This window comes from Mangifera indica, chromosome 3 (genome assembly GCF_011075055.1).
Source record: "Mangifera indica cultivar Alphonso chromosome 3, CATAS_Mindica_2.1, whole genome shotgun sequence".
Lineage (NCBI taxonomy): Eukaryota > Viridiplantae > Streptophyta > Magnoliopsida > Sapindales > Anacardiaceae > Mangifera > Mangifera indica.
In genome coordinates, this window is record NC_058139.1 from 9403212 (window position 1) to 9425666 (window position 22455).

At 31.5% G+C, this 22455-nt stretch overlaps 3 protein-coding genes and 1 long non-coding RNA gene across 5 annotated transcripts; 3 read left to right on the forward strand and 1 right to left on the reverse strand.

Moving 5' to 3' along the window:
• Positions 1-3315: 3315 nt before the first annotated feature.
• On the reverse strand, positions 3316-7363 carry LOC123210320 (50S ribosomal protein L24). The gene is made up of 6 exons (XM_044628598.1): positions 7212-7363; positions 6858-6939; positions 6665-6760; positions 5006-5109; positions 4772-4908; positions 3316-3880 (listed from the first exon to the last, which is right to left on the reverse strand). Exons 2-6 carry the CDS (start codon positions 6915-6917, stop codon positions 3798-3800), a joined length of 480 nt encoding a protein of 159 aa, XP_044484533.1. The 5' UTR covers positions 6918-6939; positions 7212-7363; the 3' UTR covers positions 3316-3797.
• Positions 7364-11126: 3763 nt separating this feature from the next.
• Positions 11127-21285, forward strand: LOC123210722 (non-specific lipid transfer protein GPI-anchored 15-like). 2 transcript variants are annotated; one of them, XM_044629199.1, is made up of 3 exons: positions 11127-11543; positions 11646-11738; positions 20958-21285. In XM_044629199.1, the coding sequence occupies exons 1-3, from the start codon at positions 11219-11221 to the stop codon at positions 21071-21073; spliced, it is 534 nt and encodes a 177-aa protein (XP_044485134.1). In that variant the 5' UTR covers positions 11127-11218; the 3' UTR covers positions 21074-21285. The 2 variants fall into 2 exon arrangements, with proteins under 2 accessions (XP_044485134.1, XP_044485133.1); XM_044629198.1 differs by lacking the exon at positions 20958-21285 and adding an exon at positions 11988-12274 and having other exon boundaries at positions 11128-11543.
• On the forward strand, positions 17841-18845 carry LOC123210724. Its single transcript, XR_006501289.1, has 3 exons — positions 17841-18227; positions 18329-18451; positions 18601-18845. It is a non-coding gene; the product is annotated as an uncharacterized LOC123210724 (long non-coding RNA).
• Positions 19842-20721, forward strand: LOC123210723 (non-specific lipid transfer protein GPI-anchored 5-like). The gene is made up of 3 exons (XM_044629200.1): positions 19842-20206; positions 20286-20357; positions 20461-20721. Exons 1-3 carry the CDS (start codon positions 19882-19884, stop codon positions 20586-20588), a joined length of 525 nt encoding a protein of 174 aa, XP_044485135.1. The 5' UTR covers positions 19842-19881; the 3' UTR covers positions 20589-20721.
• Positions 21286-22455: the final 1170 nt, after the last annotated feature.

Consider the following 22455-nt stretch of genomic DNA (forward strand, 5'->3'; position numbering starts at 1 on the left):
TTATTGCAAAAGCCAAGCCTTTAAGCCATGCTCTTCTTCAAGAATATACAACAAGAGTATTTATGGTTATTTTCACTGTTTATATATATAATTGCTGTCACTTTCTTTTTATGTTTCGATTTGAATACCGATCACAGAAGTTTCGTGTTCGGTACTGGATTCAACCGACCGGATTTGACTGCTTTGCCATCTGTGTTGGGTACATGCACCCCACTCTCTTTAGACCCCATCCCCATTACTTTTTCTCATTAAACACAGCATAATTTTATGATAAGCCAGAATAAACATTGATTTTTTCTTGTTACAGAGCATGATGACAAGCTTCGATGGCTCCACTTTTGTTAATAAATTTGTGAGATTGCAATGAAACAAATTCTCACATGTGGGTACAGCTTAAATTTGTCCAGATTAATTCAATCTAGCACTAAATATTTGTTATTAATATTCAGTTTGTCTGAGGTATATTGTTTAAAACTGTTTAATGTCATGGAACATGATAGACCTATATTTCTTTTGTTTAGTGTGGTTGGTTTTAACTCAATATAATGATCCAGTTCGGATGATTCTATTAGAAAAAAAAAAAAACACGGTGGACATTTAAAAATGTTTGCCATGGATTTCATTAGATAATTGTGCCTTTGGATGGCCATTTCTAAACCAATAATTAAAAAGAGAAATACCCAGATAAAATTGAACGTTAAAGCTTTATCTTTTGAAGATGAATCAGATTTAGACTTTAATTTGCTTTAACTTGGTTAAGGTAAACAGTAAACTAAAGAAGGGGGGCAAGAAATCCAAGTGGGGATTGGAGGGTTGGCCTTTGGTTTCTGATGAACCAAGCAAAAATTAACCCAACAATCTCTGCTTTAAAAGGACACAAATGTAGCAATCCAAGACAGATTTGATTACACTTACAAACCAAGATCGAAGAAGAAACCAAGAAAGAAAAGAGAAGGAAAGCCAATGGCTCTTCTTTCCAGAATCATCAATACATCAACCAATCATAACCAGGCATTGCAGGCATTTGACCATTGCCCTCTCCTCTCCATTGCTTTTACTTCAGTGTTCTTTCTTTTGCTTTGTATTTGTCTTTGGCAAACGTATAAATATAAAATTTAGTTTTACTACACTTGTGAGTGCAGGGTGGATGGATGGACATTTGATTTTCCATTTGAAAGAAAATACACAGAGGAAGTGATATAAACTTTCCACTGTTCAGATTACAAATTTAGCCATGCAAAGATGTTACACTCAACTGAAACTCTCTTACTCTTCTGTGCTCAAAACCTGATCATGAAATGAAATAACAACACAAATAGAGATTCCAATATCAAGTTAATATATTTATTTACTTGTTCCCCATATTATTTTCTGTGTCCATTCATTTCTCCTGCGGTTGCTTGCTGCCAAAAAATATTTGAGATTGAAAATGAAATGCACTGTCAGCTTTAACATGGCTGGAACCCAATTGGACCAGACGGTTAAATGGTTGATGGCCATCCCATTAGCAGACAAAACGCTCAGTGATTAACGCAAAAGAGCTCCGTTATCACCCAATTAAAATGCATTGGAGGTCATCTAGAAGCTCCATGTTTCAGAACGTTAATCGACAATGGGATTCTGAATCATCTGGCGTCAGCCTCGAAGGGCCAATGCTCTTCTCAGAGCCATTGTACCTGCTGCTTACGCTTGCTTTAATCTCTGACGTCGCAGTGGGTGACACCAGATGACCTCACAGTCACAGTCACAGCAGAAAAAAAGGGAAATTCTTATGTCAACACACACAGGTGACAGTTAGCTGTGAGATTATTCATGCTTCGAGGCTTTTGATGGGTGCTTAACAGTAATCTTAACCGCTCCTAAATCCTGACACTGTCATTTCTTCTTCTCCATCATAGATTAGAGCATGAAGAAAGCTAATTCGGCAATTAATGGATTGCTTATTAAACAAGGTATCAGATGCAGATTGACGCACGAAGAATTAATACAAGGACTTAGTGGACAAAGAGGAACACCATGAACAGACTTATGTGAAGGTGATATCATGGTTGGCGTAAGTTCACGTGCATGCTTAATAATTCGGCTGCCATTTTCTTCTAACAATAATCTTCATCTTTCTTCTTATACCAGAGTACGGCTCTCCAATAATGGAGACCGGCCTCTTGTTTCAGTCAACTCCTCGTTTTTTACAACTTTTTTTCCACACTGTGTTAAATTAACTCAGATACGATCAAGATTTGGATAATAAATAAATAAATCGAAACCCGCACCTGCTTGCTCAAGGGAATTTTTCGGGCTTGTAATTAGATTTTTTTTTTCGTAATTAATGCTGGTCTAATCAAAATTACTTGAATATTCAGCTCAATGGGTGATAAAAATGATCATGAGGATGCATCGAGGGAGACTTTTGGGCGTACTGTAGATGGCCGGCTTGGGCTGGATGGACAAACAACACTATGGGCCTGTATTAATAAAAGATAAGTAGATAAAGATGGAAATATCTCATTAACAATAATGCTTGATGCCAAAAGATTAGGCTATTTTTGCAACAAGGCTTGAGCATAGCAACACAAGATATTAAAGTGATTGATAGAAGGAATCAAATGTTAAAAGTATGTGTTGTAAAGACAATCGTTAAGTGTAATAATGTAACTTCAATTGAACAATGCATCATATTTTATTAATAATCTTCATCAATGCCTATGTGTATTTCTATCAATGTATGGTTTATCAATATCCTTAGATGTATACAACTGTGAGGAAATGATTAACTTGTAACTTGATCGTAAAAACTTTATGAATACGTATAATAATCAATTTATAAGTGTTTGTAACCTCAATATTATGTGGTTAAGGATATAGATAATATTATAAGAATATCATCATATTAAGTGAATCTACTGCATAACAGCTATAGTTTCATATATCGAAGTTGTTAGTGTCCACCTTATATATCACATGAGTGCATGTTTATTAATAATCTTCATCAACGTCAATAGTTTCATATATCAACATTGTTTTATTAATGACCTGCAAACTTGAGTCACAAGTCCACACTATTAATTTGAGACAAAGATTCAAACCAAACAATTTATCATTTGAATCATACTTAAACTACCTTTAATTTTGACTTATTAAACTCAAATTGAACTATTTTTCATTTGAATCAAACTCGAGTCAAAAGGTGTTCAGCCTCTCAGTTCGTATTCACCCCTAGCTAAAACAATGGCACTTCCAGATCTGTATTTATTTGCATTAGCACCATTGCAGCCTTGCGTTATAGTTATGATCAGGTATTAGAAGAGCAAAATGAAGTTGAATAGAACATGCACCGCATCAATCATTATTCTGAAAATTAACAGTAGTAGTTGGTGATAAGTTTCCCTCACCATCGCCAACAGGCCGAGAAAACAATTGTCCAAGCTTAAAGAAAATTGGATACTTGAGATGAAATGAAACACCAGCCCGTGCATCTAAATAGAATTACAAATCATACCTGTCTAAGCCTTTTTTTTTTGAATATCTGCTAAAGAAATTGATGTTTAACTGTTCTTCTCAAGCTAGTCCATTGTTCATGAAAATATGGCAGTCTTCAAGGTTCAACCGCATAGTGATGATTAAAAGCCTAACCAGAAACAGATAAAACCAGTGAAATCCAAGCAAAAATGCCAGAGTACATCTAGAATGCAGTGGGAGATGATTATTTGCCCTGGACTACTTAGGACTCCAATGCACCCATATTTCATCAACATCTTTGGCTAAAACATATATAATTTCTCAAGAAACCAAAAAAGCTTTCAAAGGTCAGGCATGCCCTTTCCAGTTTTGGCGTCGTATGTCTTCTCCAGCACAAGATCCATAGGAGTATCTCTGGGACCAGCTGCAAAAAAGGAGACAAATAAGTCTAAGTGAGACAATAGGCAAGAATAATCTAACATGCAGAGTAGCTTGTCAACCTGTAAAAACAACTTCAAGTAAGGTTTGGTACTGATTCTATTCAAGCTTTTATTTTGCTTTCTATGGATCATGATGACCAGAATTCCAAAATTTTAAAATTCCTAACTAAACTATGTGGAATATGCTTATGACAATAGCATTTGGATATCCTCAAAATAAAAGGCCAATTAACAGCCTAATTGATGAACAGCTGAGCATAGAATTCCTATTATAGCATTCTATGAAGAAATCTACTAATGAGAAGCAAAATACCAAAATATATCTATAAGTTTCAAAAGTTATTAACATAAATGACTCATCAAAGTTACAGTACCTTTCAGATGGAGAATTGAAACTTATGAATGTATGTTTTTCAGAAAAACCATATAATTTCATAAACCATAACAAGAACGTAGACACACATTTGATAAGTTCATTCTTAAATGAAATATTTCAATTTTTAACACAAATTACACTTGCTTTCGTCTTTATATCTATTCCAAACAAATGCCGCTAATTTATTCAACCTTTTATATAATATTTCCAGGGTATACCAACAAGTTACCTTAAATACCTAATCTATTGAAAATAAGATCAAGCAATAATTTTAATGCTGTCTGTTTAAACACAGACAATTATCAAATCACTCCATTTGATATGATCAGAAAAAATGAAAGACCTCCTGTAAGATTCAACAAGATTACCATGCACTACAGCCAAGTGTAATAACATGCAACACCATTAATAAAGAAACTATTTCAAATTAAATCAAAACACAAAAAAGAAATCAATTTATCCACAAGGAAAGAAATGGTGATCAAATTTAGTTCAGTACCAACTGTCGGTCTTGGTGTTGTCCTTATCTTTAAAATCTCAGGACGAGGAATTATTGAACCAGATGCTCCCATACCTCTAGATACTCTTACTTTACTTCCATTGTCTAGATATCTAATTCCAATCTTACAGGGCTTCCTGCATAAGTGAGCAACCATAAATTATCATTTGTTTGAAAAGCATATGACAAAACTACTGTCATAATTGTCAAGTGAGATGAAAGGCAGAACTATACCCTGTGACTGGATCAAGAACTTGAACGTTTGAGACATGAAGTGGAGCTTCAACTGAAAAGATCCCACCTTCATGACGTTCTCCTCCTTTAATATGCTTTTTCACCTGGATACACAGCCACAAAATAGTAATCAGGAAAAAATGTAAAATTAATTGAACAAACCAACCTGTGTCATGTACACACTTATAATTACAGGAAATTTATGCAGTTAACATAAACCGTAGGAGTCATAATACACACTTGCGAACAAATAATGAGCACGCATATACCAGAAATTTTAAAACAAGGACAGCTACACAATTATTTAGAGAAAAGAATATAACAAAACCGTTTATAGTTAGAAGAATGAAATATCTCATCGTTTTTATTTTTCACTTTTTTTATTTTAAGGTATTGAAAACTGCAAATCTATGAAGTGTTGAAGGATCTTTGAATACAATCGAATCACATTAGCAGCATGGAGGGAGTGTAAAAGAAGAAAGCAGAGACTGTTTGTCAATTTACTATTTGTCTAGTACAAATATTTCAATAATTGACACGACACTCTTCTTCATCAGCTGCAGATTTTACTACTAGATATATATCCAACTTCACATGCAATAAGAAAAAACATCACAAAAATAACCCCAATGCTCTATGGTAAAAGCCCTCAGTTTTAAACTAGGAGATCAAGGAATCAAATCCCTTGTAGCCACCCCACTTGGGCTACCATATCCTACACGTTTGTTGTCAAATATTTCAATAATTGACACGACACTCTTCTTCATCAGCTACAGACTTTACTACTAGACATATATCCAACTTCAAATGCAATAAGAAAAACATCACAAAAATAACCCCAATGCGTTATGGTACAAGCCCTCAATTTTAAACTAGGAGGTCAAGGAATCAAATCACTTGGAGCTGCCCCAGTTGGGCTACTATATCCTACATATTTGTTGGCTATCAAGGTTGTAGGGTTTGGAATTACAGCATACTTCAGAACTTGGCAAACATGCAGGAAAACTTGAGGGGTTTTTGGGTATAAAAAAGAAAACAATAATCAAATTTATGAAGCACAGACTGATCTAATGTTATGATGTTTCTGTTGCAATGAAATAAATATATGATCATGAAAATTGCATCCTTTTGATGGCAGCGTGACAATCCCAATGAAAAGTTAATCAACAGTAAACAACGGACACAAATTTAATTAAAGGCTGAGTTCACTGGAAGTTAACTTACAGGACATAGACATAGTTGGGAATATAAACCATTTAATTTAAAATAAGCATATTAGCGTGTTTACTCAGGATCCTGAAAACATTGTTGATTACAATTCCTACTTGAAAGTGCAGCATAAAATAAAGTTGAAACACATTACAAAGCAGTACACGACCATGAATTATACACACGACATAAACCAAAGATCTATGAGATGTTCCATTGAAATCTTCACTGAGTACATTAACTATTCCCAATCACCAGACGTTTAAATGCTGACATCCTTAAAAATTAAACATTCAGCACCTTAGGAATGTTCAAATATCGGAAAAAATATGTACTATTCCCCACTCCCATTTTCCCCACCCCTTCCATTCAATAATACAATAAAAAAAAATGGCAACATTACAACATATATTAATTACAAGTGCATGACTCCAATCTAGAGCTTCTCACCAGATTTTTCCCTTCAACAATAACACGATTTTGAGACCTAACAACACGCTTAATAATACCAGTCTCTCCTTTATCCTTTCCCCTGATTATCATAACCTATAATTAAAGGTGGAAAAACAATATATATGTCATTAAATTGAAAGAGCAAATAATATAAAATGAAGATGATAGATATATATTTTAATCTCCTCACATTATCTCCTCTGAGTATTTTCCAGTGCCTAATGAGTTTCTCTGCCGCTTTCCAACCCATTCCAACCTAATTTAAATCAAACCTGCACGTATCAGAACATATCAAAATTCTCCTCATAATTCTTTGAAAAAAAAAAAAAAACCAGAAAAATCTCAATTATTTTCTTTAATAATAATTAAAAAAAAAAAACTCTTAAACCCTAACCAGCGAAAATTCAAAATTACGTCATTCATTATAAAATTAAAATAACACTGGTTTCACGTTTCGATATCATGACTGTTTATAGATTTAAAATGGCAGATAAATTTTAGAATGATTATAAAAGAAAATCAAAAACAGAATTAGAGAGATTACCTGAGTGAAAGTTCTAAGCTTGCACAGTTAGTGATTTGGGTTCTCTCAGCTTATGGGGTCTAGGGTTTTTCATTTACCGCGATTATTACAATAATGGGCCTTCCAAGAGAGTCCTTATAACAATCAGGTTCAGGCCCAAGAAAATATCAAGAAAAATGATTTTTACGAAACGAAAATTAAAAGTAAACTCTACATTTTCGTCAAAAAATAAAAAAAAAATTCCTTTTTCACCCTAATTTTGGCGAGAGTCACTTTCCACCCCTTGAATGCTATTATTCCAAATTCTAATCCAATTTGCAACCCCCGTAAACGAAAAATTAGCATCACATAATAGCAGTAGTCATGCCTGGAATACCTGATTTAAAAAAAAAAAAAAAAAAAAAATAGACATATCAAATAACTGTTTTATTTATATTTTTTTATTTTAGCCCTTGAAATTCTTAAATAAGAAATTTTAAAATTAATTAAAATTAATAAATAAGTTTTTTTTTTAAGTAAACCAGTTAGCCCATGTTGCACCCGTGGGCTGCTTCCAATAGCCTTATCCCTCAATCTTTTTTTTTTTTAGGTCCCACTCAAAGAATACTTTTTGCCCAACTTCCCATGCAACTTTAAAAAACCTAAACACTTACTCATCTATTAAATTTTAAGATTATTATTCAAGATAAAATTATTATTTAAAAAAATAAAAATTTATTATATTTTTCTCTCTAAATTTAAAAATATAATAATTTCACTCTACTTAATATTTAAAAAATGACCAATTTTTCTCTTAAGTTTTTTTCTCCTCTCTTCAGCAAACAGCTCCTTCTCGGTTATTAACATTCTTTCTCTCAATCCTTTGGTCAGATGAAAATGAAATCATCATTGTCTTTTTGTCTGACGAAGATAACTACCTGCTTTGCTTTATCCATTATGATAACATCATTAAATGTAACTTTGATATTAGGTTCAATCTCAAATTTGGCTTTGCACCTATTTACAAATACAAAAGTTATTGAAATTATTTTATTTTATTTATAAATAATAAAATATTATAATAATATTATATTATCGATAGTTAGTAACTCTATCTTAAGTATTAAATGATTACCAAGATAATTTAAATTTATATCTAAAAATATTTAAGTAAAATAATAATTTGATATTATTTTATTTTATCCAATTAAATATAATAGTTATTTATACCTATTCACATTTATCAAATATATTAATAATTTATACCTATAAATCTTTTAGATAATCTCTTCCTTGTTAATTTTTTATTTTTTACTAATAAAACCTGAATGCACCAAATAACTTGAAAAGAATTTTCAAAAATATATATCTTCCAATTCCAATTGAAAGTGTGGACTTCCAAGTCTGTCTGAAGGGGAAGATTGGATAAACAAAGAGTCAAACGATAGCAAAAAGGAAGCCAAAATTTGCCAGAAAGTCTAACGAACAAAGTCCACAGTTGAATTCCATTGGATGAGTTGCAAAAACCACATTTTTCTCTTTTATTTTTCTAGCAACTCTTGATGAGTCTTCTAATCGAGAGAAAAAAAAAATACTTTCAGGGTTTATGACGGATATATCAAGTTGACAAAACACGATGTTGAACGAGTTATTGGATTCATAGAGATTTAGGATGAGGGTACAAAGAGCAAAGGAATTATCAATGGTTTGCGAAAATAGTTAAAGAAAAATTTACTAATAAAACCGGACAACAATGAAAATTTATTGTTTTTCAATTTTAAAGATGATAATTTGTTGTTTTGAATTATGTGGTTTAAAATACTATGATATATCCCCTTAAAATTTAGTAATGTATATATTTTTTTATTATATGGTATTATTCAGGCTATGCAAAAATATCAAAATGAAGGTGTTTGACATAAATTATGTCTTTACCTATGTACAAAATTAAGAATATACCTTGTGAAAACAAAATCAATTATTTGTGAAATTGAAAACCACTAACCTCTAGTCATTACTTAAAGAATTTGTTGCAGAAACTATTGAAATCCCATTGAGTAATATGTTTTCTAGGTGATCTTATTTTTAATAGTACATGTTTTTTAAAAAAATCACTCACCCGAGACCTAAAAAATAGTTTAAATACATCCTACTAATAAGGGTGTAAAATTGAATAATGAAAAGTTACATACCACTTTCTGTAATAACTTAATAAATCCTTATTAATTGCATAGAGTAGTTGTATAAATAAGGAGTTACAAATATTTTTGACGTTTAGATAGAAAAAACGATATCAAATAAATAAATTATGTAAATATTTACTAAATTCAAAGGGACTATAATACTTAGCCTAAACCCTAGTTGATTGTTGATTGAATCCCCAACATGAATAAAGTCTCTCTATTTTTTTTTTTATTGTAACATTTGCTTTGACTTATAAGGTGCGTTTGATTCTTGTAATGTTTTATTATTGAAATTGAAAAATTACCTTAAAGATAGATTATTTTAAATAAATTATTACTATATATGATAAATATATAATTAAAATAAAATTAAAATTACTTTAAAAACTTTTTAACAATTAAAATAGAGGTGATAATAAGATTATCTTAACAGAATAATGTCTTATTACCTTAAATCAAACATTATCTTGAGGATATAAGAGTCATTATTCAGCAATACATGTGATCGTCTAACATAGTAAACATAATGCATTTTTTATTTAGATTCAACTTCTTTCAATTTAAAATTACATTCATATAGAAAATGATCCAAGATCATGCCTTCAGTTTGTAAGTTATTTTTCACATTTTAAATACTATATATTTTTCTTCGTTTTTCCCATGGAACGAGGAAAATGCAAACCTAGTGAAAGAAATAATCATTTGAGTAGTTGAAAATAATTCATAATTAAATCAAGATCCTTGGAAATACCATTCTATACATAAGACAATAAAATAAATATAAAAAATGATTTCATCATATTTAACGATGTTTTTAGCATTAAAATAGCAAATTAATTCTGTTAAAAATCTCAAGAGGTTCAACACTTGGGGGCGTTTCATATGTATGGATCTTAGAGGAATAAATTATGCAATTAAAATAATAAATTTAAAGATGTACTTATTAGTTATTATATGCCACAACAATTATATATATATATATATATATATATATATATATATATATATATATATATATATTGAGGTCAAAAACCCGAAAAAATACATAGAAAATAGAAACATAAATCTAAATTTGAAACTTTAATGTTTTTTATAAAAATGATCTATTACAACCCTGTTGGTGGATTCTGATTAAATGTCAACTTATTAGATGAATCTAAAGCAAATTTAGATACTCATTTATTAGTTTTATTTATTTCTCAAAACACATGCACAAACTATATTTGCTAATTCTCATAGCATATATTGAAATATATATTGGATTTATAAGTGTGAAGATCGAAACTCATATTATGCAAAATCAATTAGTTTGTGTTAAATTTTAATCTATCATATTTATATACCACTCATTTTACTTATTTTTATTACATGTGAAACTTCTTTTTTTTTTCTCCAATACTCTCCCTTAATTGTAATCACTATAAGCTATTAGACTCATCAATTAACTGAATTCGTTTTTAGATAAGTGCATTATCACTTATACCAAGAAAAATTTAGGGTATTAGATCTACAATATGACTTGTATTCTGATATCATGTCAAAATATATATTAAATATCTTAACATAAATAAATTAATTTTGTATAATATAAGTTTCAATTTCTATATTTATAAACTTAATATATATTTTAACAACACATATTATTAATGTCTTAGTTTTATAAATAAAATTATTCCAAATAAATTAAAAAATTTCACGACAATATTTTAAGTTGTAAGATGGACCATGATCCATTTGTCGCTTTACAAAAAATCTTTTCTTATATAATCCCTTGTTCTTCCCTTTCTTTTTCCAACACCAGCACTCAAAATCTTTCAATTTCCCAACCAACAAACCCAATTTTACAAGTAAATTCCCATCATTTTCATGGCTTCGAGAGGGCTCCAAATGACTCTATTCCTGGTCCTGGCGGCTATGTTTTGGGTGGGAGCCATGGCTCAGTCAAACTCAAACTGCAACACTGTGCTCAATAACTTGGCTCCTTGCCTCGACTTCCTTACGGGAACCTCAACGACTCCATCAAGTTCTTGCTGCACTCAGCTAGGAGCCGTCGCTAAATCTTCCCCTGATTGCCTCTGCGCTGCTCTCAACGGCAGTCTTCCTACAACGGGGATCAAAATTAACCGAACCATTGCTCTTTCCCTTCCTGATGCCTGTCAAGTTAAAAGTTCTTCACTTGACCAGTGTAAACGTATGTTCAACGTTAATTTTGTTTATTATGTAAGACCCTTTTTCCAGTTTTAACAAGGGATTGTTTGTTAACATCAACTGAATTTTGCTTTTGTTTTACCAGAAGCCATTACTCCACCAGCTTCACCTCCAGTTTCTCCATCAACGACAAGCCCTTCTCCCAGCTCTTCAAATACAACTACGCCGCCGGCCTCAGGTATGACACGAACACGAGAAACAACTGACATTATCATTAAACATTTCAGTTCCATAAGATGATTTATGGTTTTCTATATTTTTTTAAGGAATATAGATACAATTAGATCTGAGTTATAAAATATTATTTTAGTTTCATGAGGTAATCCAACTTTGTATAAGCATGACCTCACAAAATTAACCTGGGGACAATGAGAACAACTATTTATGGTAAAGAATGTGAGAATATATAATGGTTGGGCAATTGCAGGATCGGGGTCTACATCGACATCAAAATCTGATGGAGGCATCGGAAGAGCACCTCTAAAATTTGTTCTCTTCCTTCTCTTCGTAGCATCATGTGCTTCAACAATCGCCACATTCTGAGTCTTCCGCTAAGATTTTTTAGCCTGACGTAGTATTATTGACAAATAACAATGATTCTTTTCCAGTTTTCTTTTGAGGATGCTGCCCATTATTGATCGCAGAAGTGTGGTTTTCGTAATATTATTAGCTGGGTTTTTCAATAAAAGATCAATGAATATTGGCTTTTCTATTGATTTTTTCTTCAAATAAAATTGTGCAGTGATTATAATTAATGATACAGAATCCCTTTTCTGTATTGATTTTATTCAACACCTTCCACCAATGCAAAATATAAAAATCTGTTAGAAATATTGAATGGAATTTAATTAAGTTGAAAATTAAGCAGTAGTTGAGAGGTGTAAGGTTAAGGAGTTGAATGATGATAGGCTCAGAATGGTCAAATGACTATTCCCCAGCCAAGGTTTGATGAGATAAAATATTTGCACATGTGAAGTTTGAAAAAGGTAATTATTTATTTATTTATTAAATTTCTTAGTAATTCTGTTAACTTCTTTTTTTAAATTATTAAAAAGACAAAAAAACCTTCAAATTGAATAACACTTTATTTTCACAATTTTATTAAATAATTTTATACTTTGATTTATATTAATTTCAATTTAAAAAAAAATAATGATACAAATATAGATAAGGGGAGTTAATAACCTATAATAATATGTTTAGGGTAAATTATAAATTTTAAAGTATTAAGGGTGTTAATGAATTTTTAATGGGGGTTTTTAAATTTAAAAAAGTTAAGGGTTTTTTTTATCTTTAAAATTTTAATATATCATTCAATAGTTTTAAAATTGACAATTATACCCAAAATACATAATAAATTGGATGTGTGATGTGTAAAGATCATATTATAAACTATTAAGACTATATTATATTTTCAAAATATATGAGATGGATATAATGATTTATTAAATAAGATAGAGAAAATATACATTTACCCTTAGTAAGTTTTTAAAAAATAATATTAACATCCCACAATACATCTTTATTATAATATTTGAAAAAATAATATAAATACATTTTGGCTGTTAAAATTAATAGTTAATTTTGACAAATAGATAAAAATTGATTTTTTTAAAACTTAATACATAAGAATCTATGAGTTCATAATAGTCAAGACAAAGATGATAATTGTTTTCGTCTCTAGACGAAGACGAGGTCTTCATCGACGACCACTCCCAAAAGAGCAGTTGGAAGGAGACCACGCCGAAGAGAAAGAAACAGTACCGAAAAATTAAATCTGAAAATTGGAAACCCAGGGAGGGGAAATATTGTTTTTTAAAACTTGGGTTGGGATGAAATTATTAGTGTAATACCCTCAGGTATGTTTCAGGGGTATTTATGTCATTTGATCTTATTTCGAGATATTTCCCATTTTAACTATATATATTTGTTTTACATGTATATATATATATATATATATATATATATATATAAAGACAAAAAGAAAAAGAAAAAAAAAAGAAAAAGAGAAAAAGAGAAAGAGATAAGGATTTATATAAAGAGAATAAGAAGACAAAACAAGAAAGCTTCAAGATTTTCCATCTTCTCCCATAAAGCTCTAGCAGCCAGCCTCCTTCATGCTATTTTCTTTTGTTTTGTGAAGCCAAAGGAAGGAATTGAAGGTATTTTGGAAGATAAAATAAGAAGAGAAGAAAAGAAAAGAAGCACTTTGGATGCATATTGGATGCATATTATATGAATATGTTAGTATGTTTTGGTGTTGATTTAAGGTGATTTTGGTGATAAAAGAAGCAAGACAAGGAAAATGAAGCCAACTTGCAAAAACATTGGCTTGAAATAAGGTAAGGGGCATATTTTAGGCTTTTAATTCCTTAGATCTATGTTATAAATGATGATTTTGAAGTTGAGAAATGTTGTTTTGCCATTTGGGATGTCTATGTGTGTGATTTTGTTCATGGCAGAAAGTTGTTTAATATTTACAGTTTTACCACTGACTTTGTCCCATGTTTTGGCTATCTTACCTGATGAATTATGAGTGCTATTATATTTTTTTGGAAAGCTATTTGAATTCTCTTTCCAATGATATATAGCTTGTATGAATTAGAGATCATTTGTACTGTTGAATATTGTATGAACCACAATGACTGCTTTACCAAATAAATAGAGGAGGCAGTTTTTTGCCATTGAATTCGTCCCATGTTTTGGCTGTCTTATCTAATGAATTATGAGTGCTATTATAGCTTGCTGGAAAGCTCTTTGAATTATCTTTCCAATGATATATAGCTTGTATGAATTAGAGATCATTTGAACTGTGAAATATTGTATGAACCACAAGGACTGCTTTACCAAATAAACAGAGGAGGCAGTTTTTGCCACTGATTTTATCTCACGTTTTGACTGCCTTATCTAATGAATTATGAGTGTTATTATAACTTGTTGGAAAGCTCTTTGAATCCTCTTTTCAATGATATATAGCTTGTATGAATTAGAAACCATTTAGACTGTGAAATTGTATGAAACAGAAGGCTGCCCTGTCAAATGAACATGGCTGTGAACAGTATTTCACAGTTTTGGAAAGGAAAAGAAAGAAAATAAAAGAAAAGAAAAGAAAGGAAAGGAAAGGAAAGAAAAGAGAGAAAAAGAAAAGAAAGAAAAACAAGAAAAGGAATTTGGGGCTCAAGATTCAAGGGTCGTCCCAAGAATATGATCTGATGAATTATGAATAAATTTAGATGGAAGCAAGATTAGTAAGATATAAGACACGCATGCATGCTATGAACTATGAGGGGGCACTTTATACTACACCGCTTGTAGTAGGGCACGTCCGCAGTGAGACACGTCCGTAGTAGGACATAGACTTCTAGTAGGGTCCGCTCGTAGTAGAGCTCAATTCAGATTTAGAAATGGTGTAATGAAAGAAAAAAAGAGAGTTCGAGCTTAGACAAGTGTCAAATCCCTATAGTTAGTTTTCAGAAAGTATCAAATAGACACCAGATGAGACAAAGTATGACCCAAATAGTAAATAATGAACTAGATTACCCCCTCAATCCCTTATAGAGGTTATGATGTGAGGTTGAGTCCCGAGAATGAGTCAGAACAGGAAAGGAGATAGTTTATTTGATTCTTTCCTCTTACTGAGTGTTCTTATCTCTCACTTCATTTTCTTTCATGATTGTAGGTACAGGTGATCGAAGTAGCTGCGAGGTAGGGTCAGGTCAGCGTAGGTAGGTTCGACTAGAGCAGGTTATCTCTGGTTTATATTACATGCATATAATCGCATGTTCTTATTGATTTTTGACTTTTTGAGATGATGGTACTCTTATATATGATTACTCCATATTTTCAGATGCTTTCAGATGAGTTTTTATATGAATATATACATCTTTTGGTTCACTTTCAGATATTCAGTTTTGAAAATAATTTCTAAACACTTTTAGTGATGCATTCATGTTAAAGTAGTTTAAAAGAAAAAAAATATATAGACGCTCCGGATATTAATTCGTAATATTTCTCCTTTGGTGGGTAGTACTTCTAGAGGAGGATGTTACAATTAGTTTTTAGGGTTTAGGGGGAAAATGATATAACTAACGGACTCAATTAATTTTAATAACCCACATGTGGGTAAATGAGATTTTCAAAGTTAACGGGAGAAAACTTAGGAAATGCACATACTTTGGGTGGGAAATAGTCCTTTGGCCTAAACAAAAATTAAAACCTTTTGTATAAGGCTTCCTTTTGGAAGCTCTTTTTTACAAGCGAATGGGTTGGGAGAAACTAACTACTTTTGCTCTCTTTTCTCCTCCTTTTTGCAATTTTGTGTGAGTGTGAGGCTATGAGCCAAACAGAAAATGAGAGTTTTTGGAAATCTCTCTTTTGTTTCTCGTTGAAATTTTTGTGGTGAGGTGAAGAGCTTGGAAAAAAAAGAGAGGAAGAAGACAAAAAAGCTTTAGGTTTTGTATCTCTAACTAGCCTCGATCAAATACTCCAATCAAGACTAATTCATGATTCAATTAATCTCAAATTTTACTATTGGTTCGTTATTCATTGCTTTTTATTGTAAACAATGAAGATTTTGTTAAGAATTTTGAAAAAAAGAGATATAAACCCAAAATTAGCTTTATATGTTGTTGAAACTTTTTCCTTCGTTTTCTATAAAGATTATTTCTTTTTGGGCCAAAATTATTCAATATTGACTTTCTAGTATATCTCTAGTTTTATATAGAGATAATAGTTGGTTGTGAACCCATTTTGACATAATGAAATATTGTTTTCCCATGGTTTTTTCATCTTGTTAGACCAACGAGGTTTTTTCATGTAGACTAGGTGTTTGTTCTTCGTCATGTTTTGATTTTCAATATGTTATGGTTGCCTCAATTTTGGTGGAGAGATTAATGCTTGCACACTATGAAACAAACTAGTACAGTTTTATGCTAGGAAATTAAGGGCAAAAAATAAGCAATAAAGTGGATCTTTATGAATTTAGAGATACTTTTAGGATATGTTTGTGTTTTGGAAATGATAAGTTGCATTGGAATGATATATGTGCAAGTATGGTTGGTGATGTTGATATCAGAAAGTTACATTCTAGATTCTTGATGACTATTACAATAGTCATGTCTTGACAACCGAAACTACAAATATGTGTTATCTTATCTTTCACTAAGGTTGAGTACATAGTTATTACTGATGATGACAAATAAGTTTTGTGGATGAAGAGGATCCTATATGCATGAGTTGGGTTTGAGCAAAAGAAATATGTCTTGCATTGTTGTAGTCAGTGTTATCCACCTCAATAAAGAAGTTATGTTCCGTTTTGGGGCAAATACATTGATGTGAGATATCATTTATTCAAGATGTGTTGGAAATGAATAAGTTTTCCATTAAGAAGATTCATATTAATGACAATGGATCTGATATAATGACAAAGACCCTACCTATGGTGAAGCTTGTTATCTTTAGAAGGGTTAAAAGTATAATCTATAGAAAGCAAAATTAATTTTTCATGTATTTTTCATCTCCTCACGTCGGAGATATTTTTTTCACTTAAATTGAGTGTTTGTTTTTCATTGTGTTTTAATTTCCATTTGTTTTGTGATTGCATGTCCTTTGATGGATATGCTTCAATCATAGTGATATCGAAACTAAGTAATATTATTTTCAACGGGGTGCCTTTTTTATGAAAAATTTTGATTATACATTTCTCGTGTTAGATTATTTTTTATCTTTCTGTAATCTTGTATTTGTTTTATTTGTATAAGAGATTTATATTATACCAAAATAAAATCAAACGACATGTATGTAATAATAATAAGTTTATAAATGAGAAACTCTTAAAAAGGAGATATCCTAACAAATAAATGAAAAGATGTTTCATGATAATAAAATTAATTATATTTATATACTTTTAAGTATATAATTGAGTATATTAATAATATATCGTCGTGTGATTAAGTAATTTTAAATTAAGGATAAAATAATATTTAATTATATAATAATATATTAAAAAGTGTCCGCATGTTGAATTGCTTTACAGTAAACCAGTTTCAGATTTACTATTTTGTTAGTTATCATATGTATTATTGTATTAAAAAGAGGAACCAACAATATCTTGGTTTTATACAGAGCAAATCCTTAAGAAATAAAAAAGATAATACCAAATAAATATAAATATAAAACTGTAAATCTGTTTAGTTGTAAAGTAAACCTTAGTTTAATAGAAGTTGTTCATCTGAAAATACCGGTCACTTTTGTCACATCCAAAAACTTTCCTTATATAATCGCTTTCTCTTCCCTTCCTTTCTCCAGCTTCAACACTGAATCTCTCAATTTCCCAACCAACAAACCCAATTCCACAAGCAATTCCCATCATTTTGCATGGCTTCCAGAGCGCTGGACATGGTGGAGCCATGGCTCAGTCAAACTCAAACCGCAGCAATGTGCTCACCACCATGGCGCCTTGCCTCAACTACCTTATGGCAAACTCATCAACCCCTCCAACTTCTTGCTGTACTCAGCTCGGCGCTGTCGTGAAATCTTCCCCGGATTGCCTTTGTGCTGCTCTCAACGGCAGTGTTCCTTCACTGGGGATCAGTATTAACCGAACTATCGCTGTCTCTTCCTGGTGCCTGTAAAGTCCAAACTCCTACATTTGATCAGTGTAAACGACGTATGGTCAGCTTTATTTAATTCATTATTGATCAACCTTTTTTTAGTTTAAACAGGCAAAACTTTGTTATAGTAACTGGATTTTTTCTTTCCTTTTACCAGAAGCGATTGCACCTGCAGCTTCACCTGCAGATTCTCCAACATCGATAAGCCCTTCTTCAGAATCTCCATAAACGATTAGCCCTCCTTCAGGCTCTTCAAATACAACTACACCACCAACCTCAGGTATAGCACAAACATAAGAAGGAACACATTTTTTCTAATCCTATCATAATTTTGCTGGGATTATGCATCTATACCATTAGATTTTAGGTTGTAAAATGTCATTTCACTCCAGAGAAATTCAAATTGATGTAATGTTTGGGCAATGGCAGGTTCTGAGTCTAAATCAACAACACAAAATTCATCTGACGGAGGCATCAGAAGAGAGAGCGCCTATTCGTTTTTGTTATCTTCCTTCTCTTTGTCGCATCTACGATCGCCAAATTCTGCTGAGAATTTTTAGCCTGCTGTTGTATTAGTGAACAAATAACAGTTATTCTTTTCCAGTTGGGCAGTGCTTGATGATGATGTGACTAATGATTACAGAAGTGGGAAGAAAGAAGAGTATTGGCTTCTCTGTCGATTCTTTTATAACATTAGCTTAACTACAACAAATCAATTGGTCAATTTCCCTCAGTTAATTCCCTTTTCTTAGGAAACAGCTAACTAAAAATCTTCAACCCATTTGTTAACTGGTTTTAAAAATTTTATCTACCAACGGCAATGAACAATTGAAAGCAACGTGACAGAATTGAGCTCTGCAAGTAAACATATGAAGAGATTTTTATTCAACATTGAGGTTTAGTTTCCTCTTTTCCACCCATGCAAAATATAGAAATCTTTTGACCCTTTTAGAGAAAGTGCTTGTATATCAAAAGAACCAATAAGTGCTCACAGATACTTGAATGGCTCATTGCAACAAAAACCAGAACAAAACCTTGAAACTTCAAGGACAAAATATCATTGGCCAGAAATGATTAATTCAACTGAGGAGAAAATTCTGCTACACTGTTAAAAACCTTGATATGAAATGTTCAAGCTTGATAGTGAAGCTCAGTAGAGTACTGTCTTCTTCTTGAGGGTACTGCTAAACTGACAAAAATTTCCATGTCTGCTCTTCTGAAATGGAAATAAGACATGGCTTAAAAGGTGATGTAAGAGGAATAGGATAGCTCTGAAGGATTAGTATTTTTGGAATTTTATGTCATTTTTCAGTACCTTAAGTCTTATTTAAGCATCACCAATTGGTTGGCCACCCAAAATAACTTACTAAATGACTCACCAGTCCATCATAGGCCACATGTCTTTCCTTGACTTGCCACTGGAATTCAAAACAATCAAACTCCTCTACCTAATAGTTTCACATGTTTATGCAAACTGCCAGAAATATCGTGTTTCTCCCAAACATTTGAAGTAATAAGAATTCCTGTCGTTAAGTCTAATCTACTTCAAAAAAATTTCTGCTTTAGGAATTAAAAGTCAAGTTGGTCACCCATATTCAACTAATATTATGGACTCCTTCCAATGTAGGCTCACTATAAATTTGCATTTGCATGCTTCCGTTTCCATAATCAAGCAAACCATTTCTCAGAAAACCAGCAATTTAACAAAAAATGGCTCTGAAAGGGATTGAATTGGGTCTGGTCCTGGTCCTTGTGACAGTGTTGCTTTCTCATGAAGCTGCAGCTCAATCCAGTGGCTGCACGAGCGCACTGATTAGTTTATCTCCATGCCTAAACTACATCACTGGAAACTCCTCAACCCCTTCTTCTTCTTGCTGCACACAGCTTGCCAGTGTCGTGCAGCAGCAGCCACAGTGTCTATGTTCGGTGCTCAATGGCGGTGCCTCTCAATTGGGTATTTCCTTGAACCAAACTCTCGCTCTGTCGCTACCTGGAGCCTGTAAAGTTCAGACACCACCAGTTAGCGGCTGCAATGGTACGCGCAACAAATTAAACATGCACTTAATAACTCTAAAACGCCGAAGATTAATGAATTTTGCAATGTTTTTCATCAGGTGCTAATGGTCCTGCAAGAGCTCCTGCGAGTCCTCCCTCAGATTCTTCAGACGACACAGCTGATTGTTCAGGTACATTAATTGAAGTCTTCATTTCGGATTTTCATTAAACTTCCCGTTTCAATAGGACCGTTATTATGAAAGAAATTTGACAAAACAAAATAAAAAATTGCAGGAACTGGGTCTAAAACCACAAGTGATCGTGAGCGCATTTCAAATGGAAACAGCATCAGAATGCCATTGCCTCTCGCTGTCTTCATCGTTTTCATGGTTTCGTGCTTCTCCAGGGCCATAAATATATAAGGGTTCCTACATGGAAGCGTTATTTTTAGACTAAAGCCACATTGCTGCCGTATTTTACTGATTGTACTGTACTGGTCTTAGTTGTCAATGAAGTAATAACCATTAGTGAATAAATTTTTATTAGTTATTATAATATTTACAGGTGATGATTTAATTAGAGGGTCAATGACTAGATGGTAACCAGCCAGATGTGAAGAATTTTTTTAAGGAATATATATACAATTAGATCTGAGTTATAAAATATTATTTTAGTTTCATGAGATAATCCAACTTTGTATAAGCATGGCCTCACAAAATTAACATGACGACAATGAGAACAACTATTTATGGTAAAGAATGTGAGAATATATAATGGTTGGGCAATTGCAGGATCGGGGTCTACATCGACATCAAAATCTGATGGAGGCATCAGAAGAGCACCTGTAAAATTTGTTCTCTTCCTTCTCTTCGTAGCATCATGTGCTTCAACAATCGCCACATTCTGAGTCTTCCGCTGAGATTTTTTAGCCTGACGTAGTATTATTGACAAATAACAATGATTCTTTTCCAGTTTTCTTTTGAGGATGCTGCCCATTATTGATCGCACAAGTGTGGTTTTCGTAATATTATTAGCTGGGTTTTTCAATAAAAGATCAATGAATATTGGCTTTTCTATTGATTTTTTCTTCAAATAAAATTGTGCAGTGATTATAATTAATGATACAGAATCCCTTTTCTGTATTGATTTTATTCAACATCTTCCACCAATGCAAAATACAAAAATCTGTTAGAAATACTGAATGGAATTTAATTAAGTTGAAAATTAAGCAGTAGTTGAGAGGTGTAAGGTTAAGGAGTTAAACGATGATAGGTTCAGAATGGTCAAATGACTATTTCCCAGCCAAGGTTTGATGAGACAAAATATTTGCACATGTGAAGTTTGAAAAAGGTAATTATTTATTTATTTATTAAATTTCTTAGTAATTTTGTTAACTTCTTTTTTTAAATTATTAAAAAGACAAAAAAACCTTAATTAAATTCTTAAAAATTTATTTATTTATTTTTAAATTATTAAAAATATACTTAATTTTTTAATTAAATGTTTATTTTCACAATTTTATTAAATAATTTTATACTCTGATTTATATTAATTTCAATTAAAAATAATAAAAAAATAATGATACAAATATAGATAAAGGGAGTTAATAACCTATAATAATATGTTTAGGGTAAATTATAATTTTTAAAGTATTAAGGGTGTTAATGAAATTTTTAATGGGGGTTTTGAAATGAAATTTAAAAAAGTTAAGGGTTTTTTTTAATCTATACAATTTTAATATATCGCTCAATAGTTTCAAAATTAACAATTATACCCAAAATACATAATAAATTGGATATGTAAATATCATATTATAAACTATTAAGACTATATTATATTTTCAAAATATGTGAGATGAATATAATGATTTATTAAATAAGATAGGGGAAATATACATTTACCCTTAGTAAGTTTTTAAAAAATATATTAACATCCCACAATACATCTTTATTATAATATTTGAAAAAATAATATAAATACCTTTTGACTGTTAAAATTAATAGTTAATTTTGACAAATAGATAAAAATTGATTTTTTTCAAACTTAGTATATAACAATCTATGAGTTCATAATAGTCATTTGGCCATTTAGAATAATGATGAAATTCATTGTGAAATTCAAAGTCTTATCACTTCTTAGAATAGTATAAAAAAGGGGTTTACCTCTCATTTTCACACCCAACAATTTTGAACTCTCATTTTATCCCCAATTTCCTGTAGTTTTTCACTTAATTATTAAGTGTTCTTTAGATTGTTTTATGGTGGAGTTTAAATTTGATCTAATTCGTCA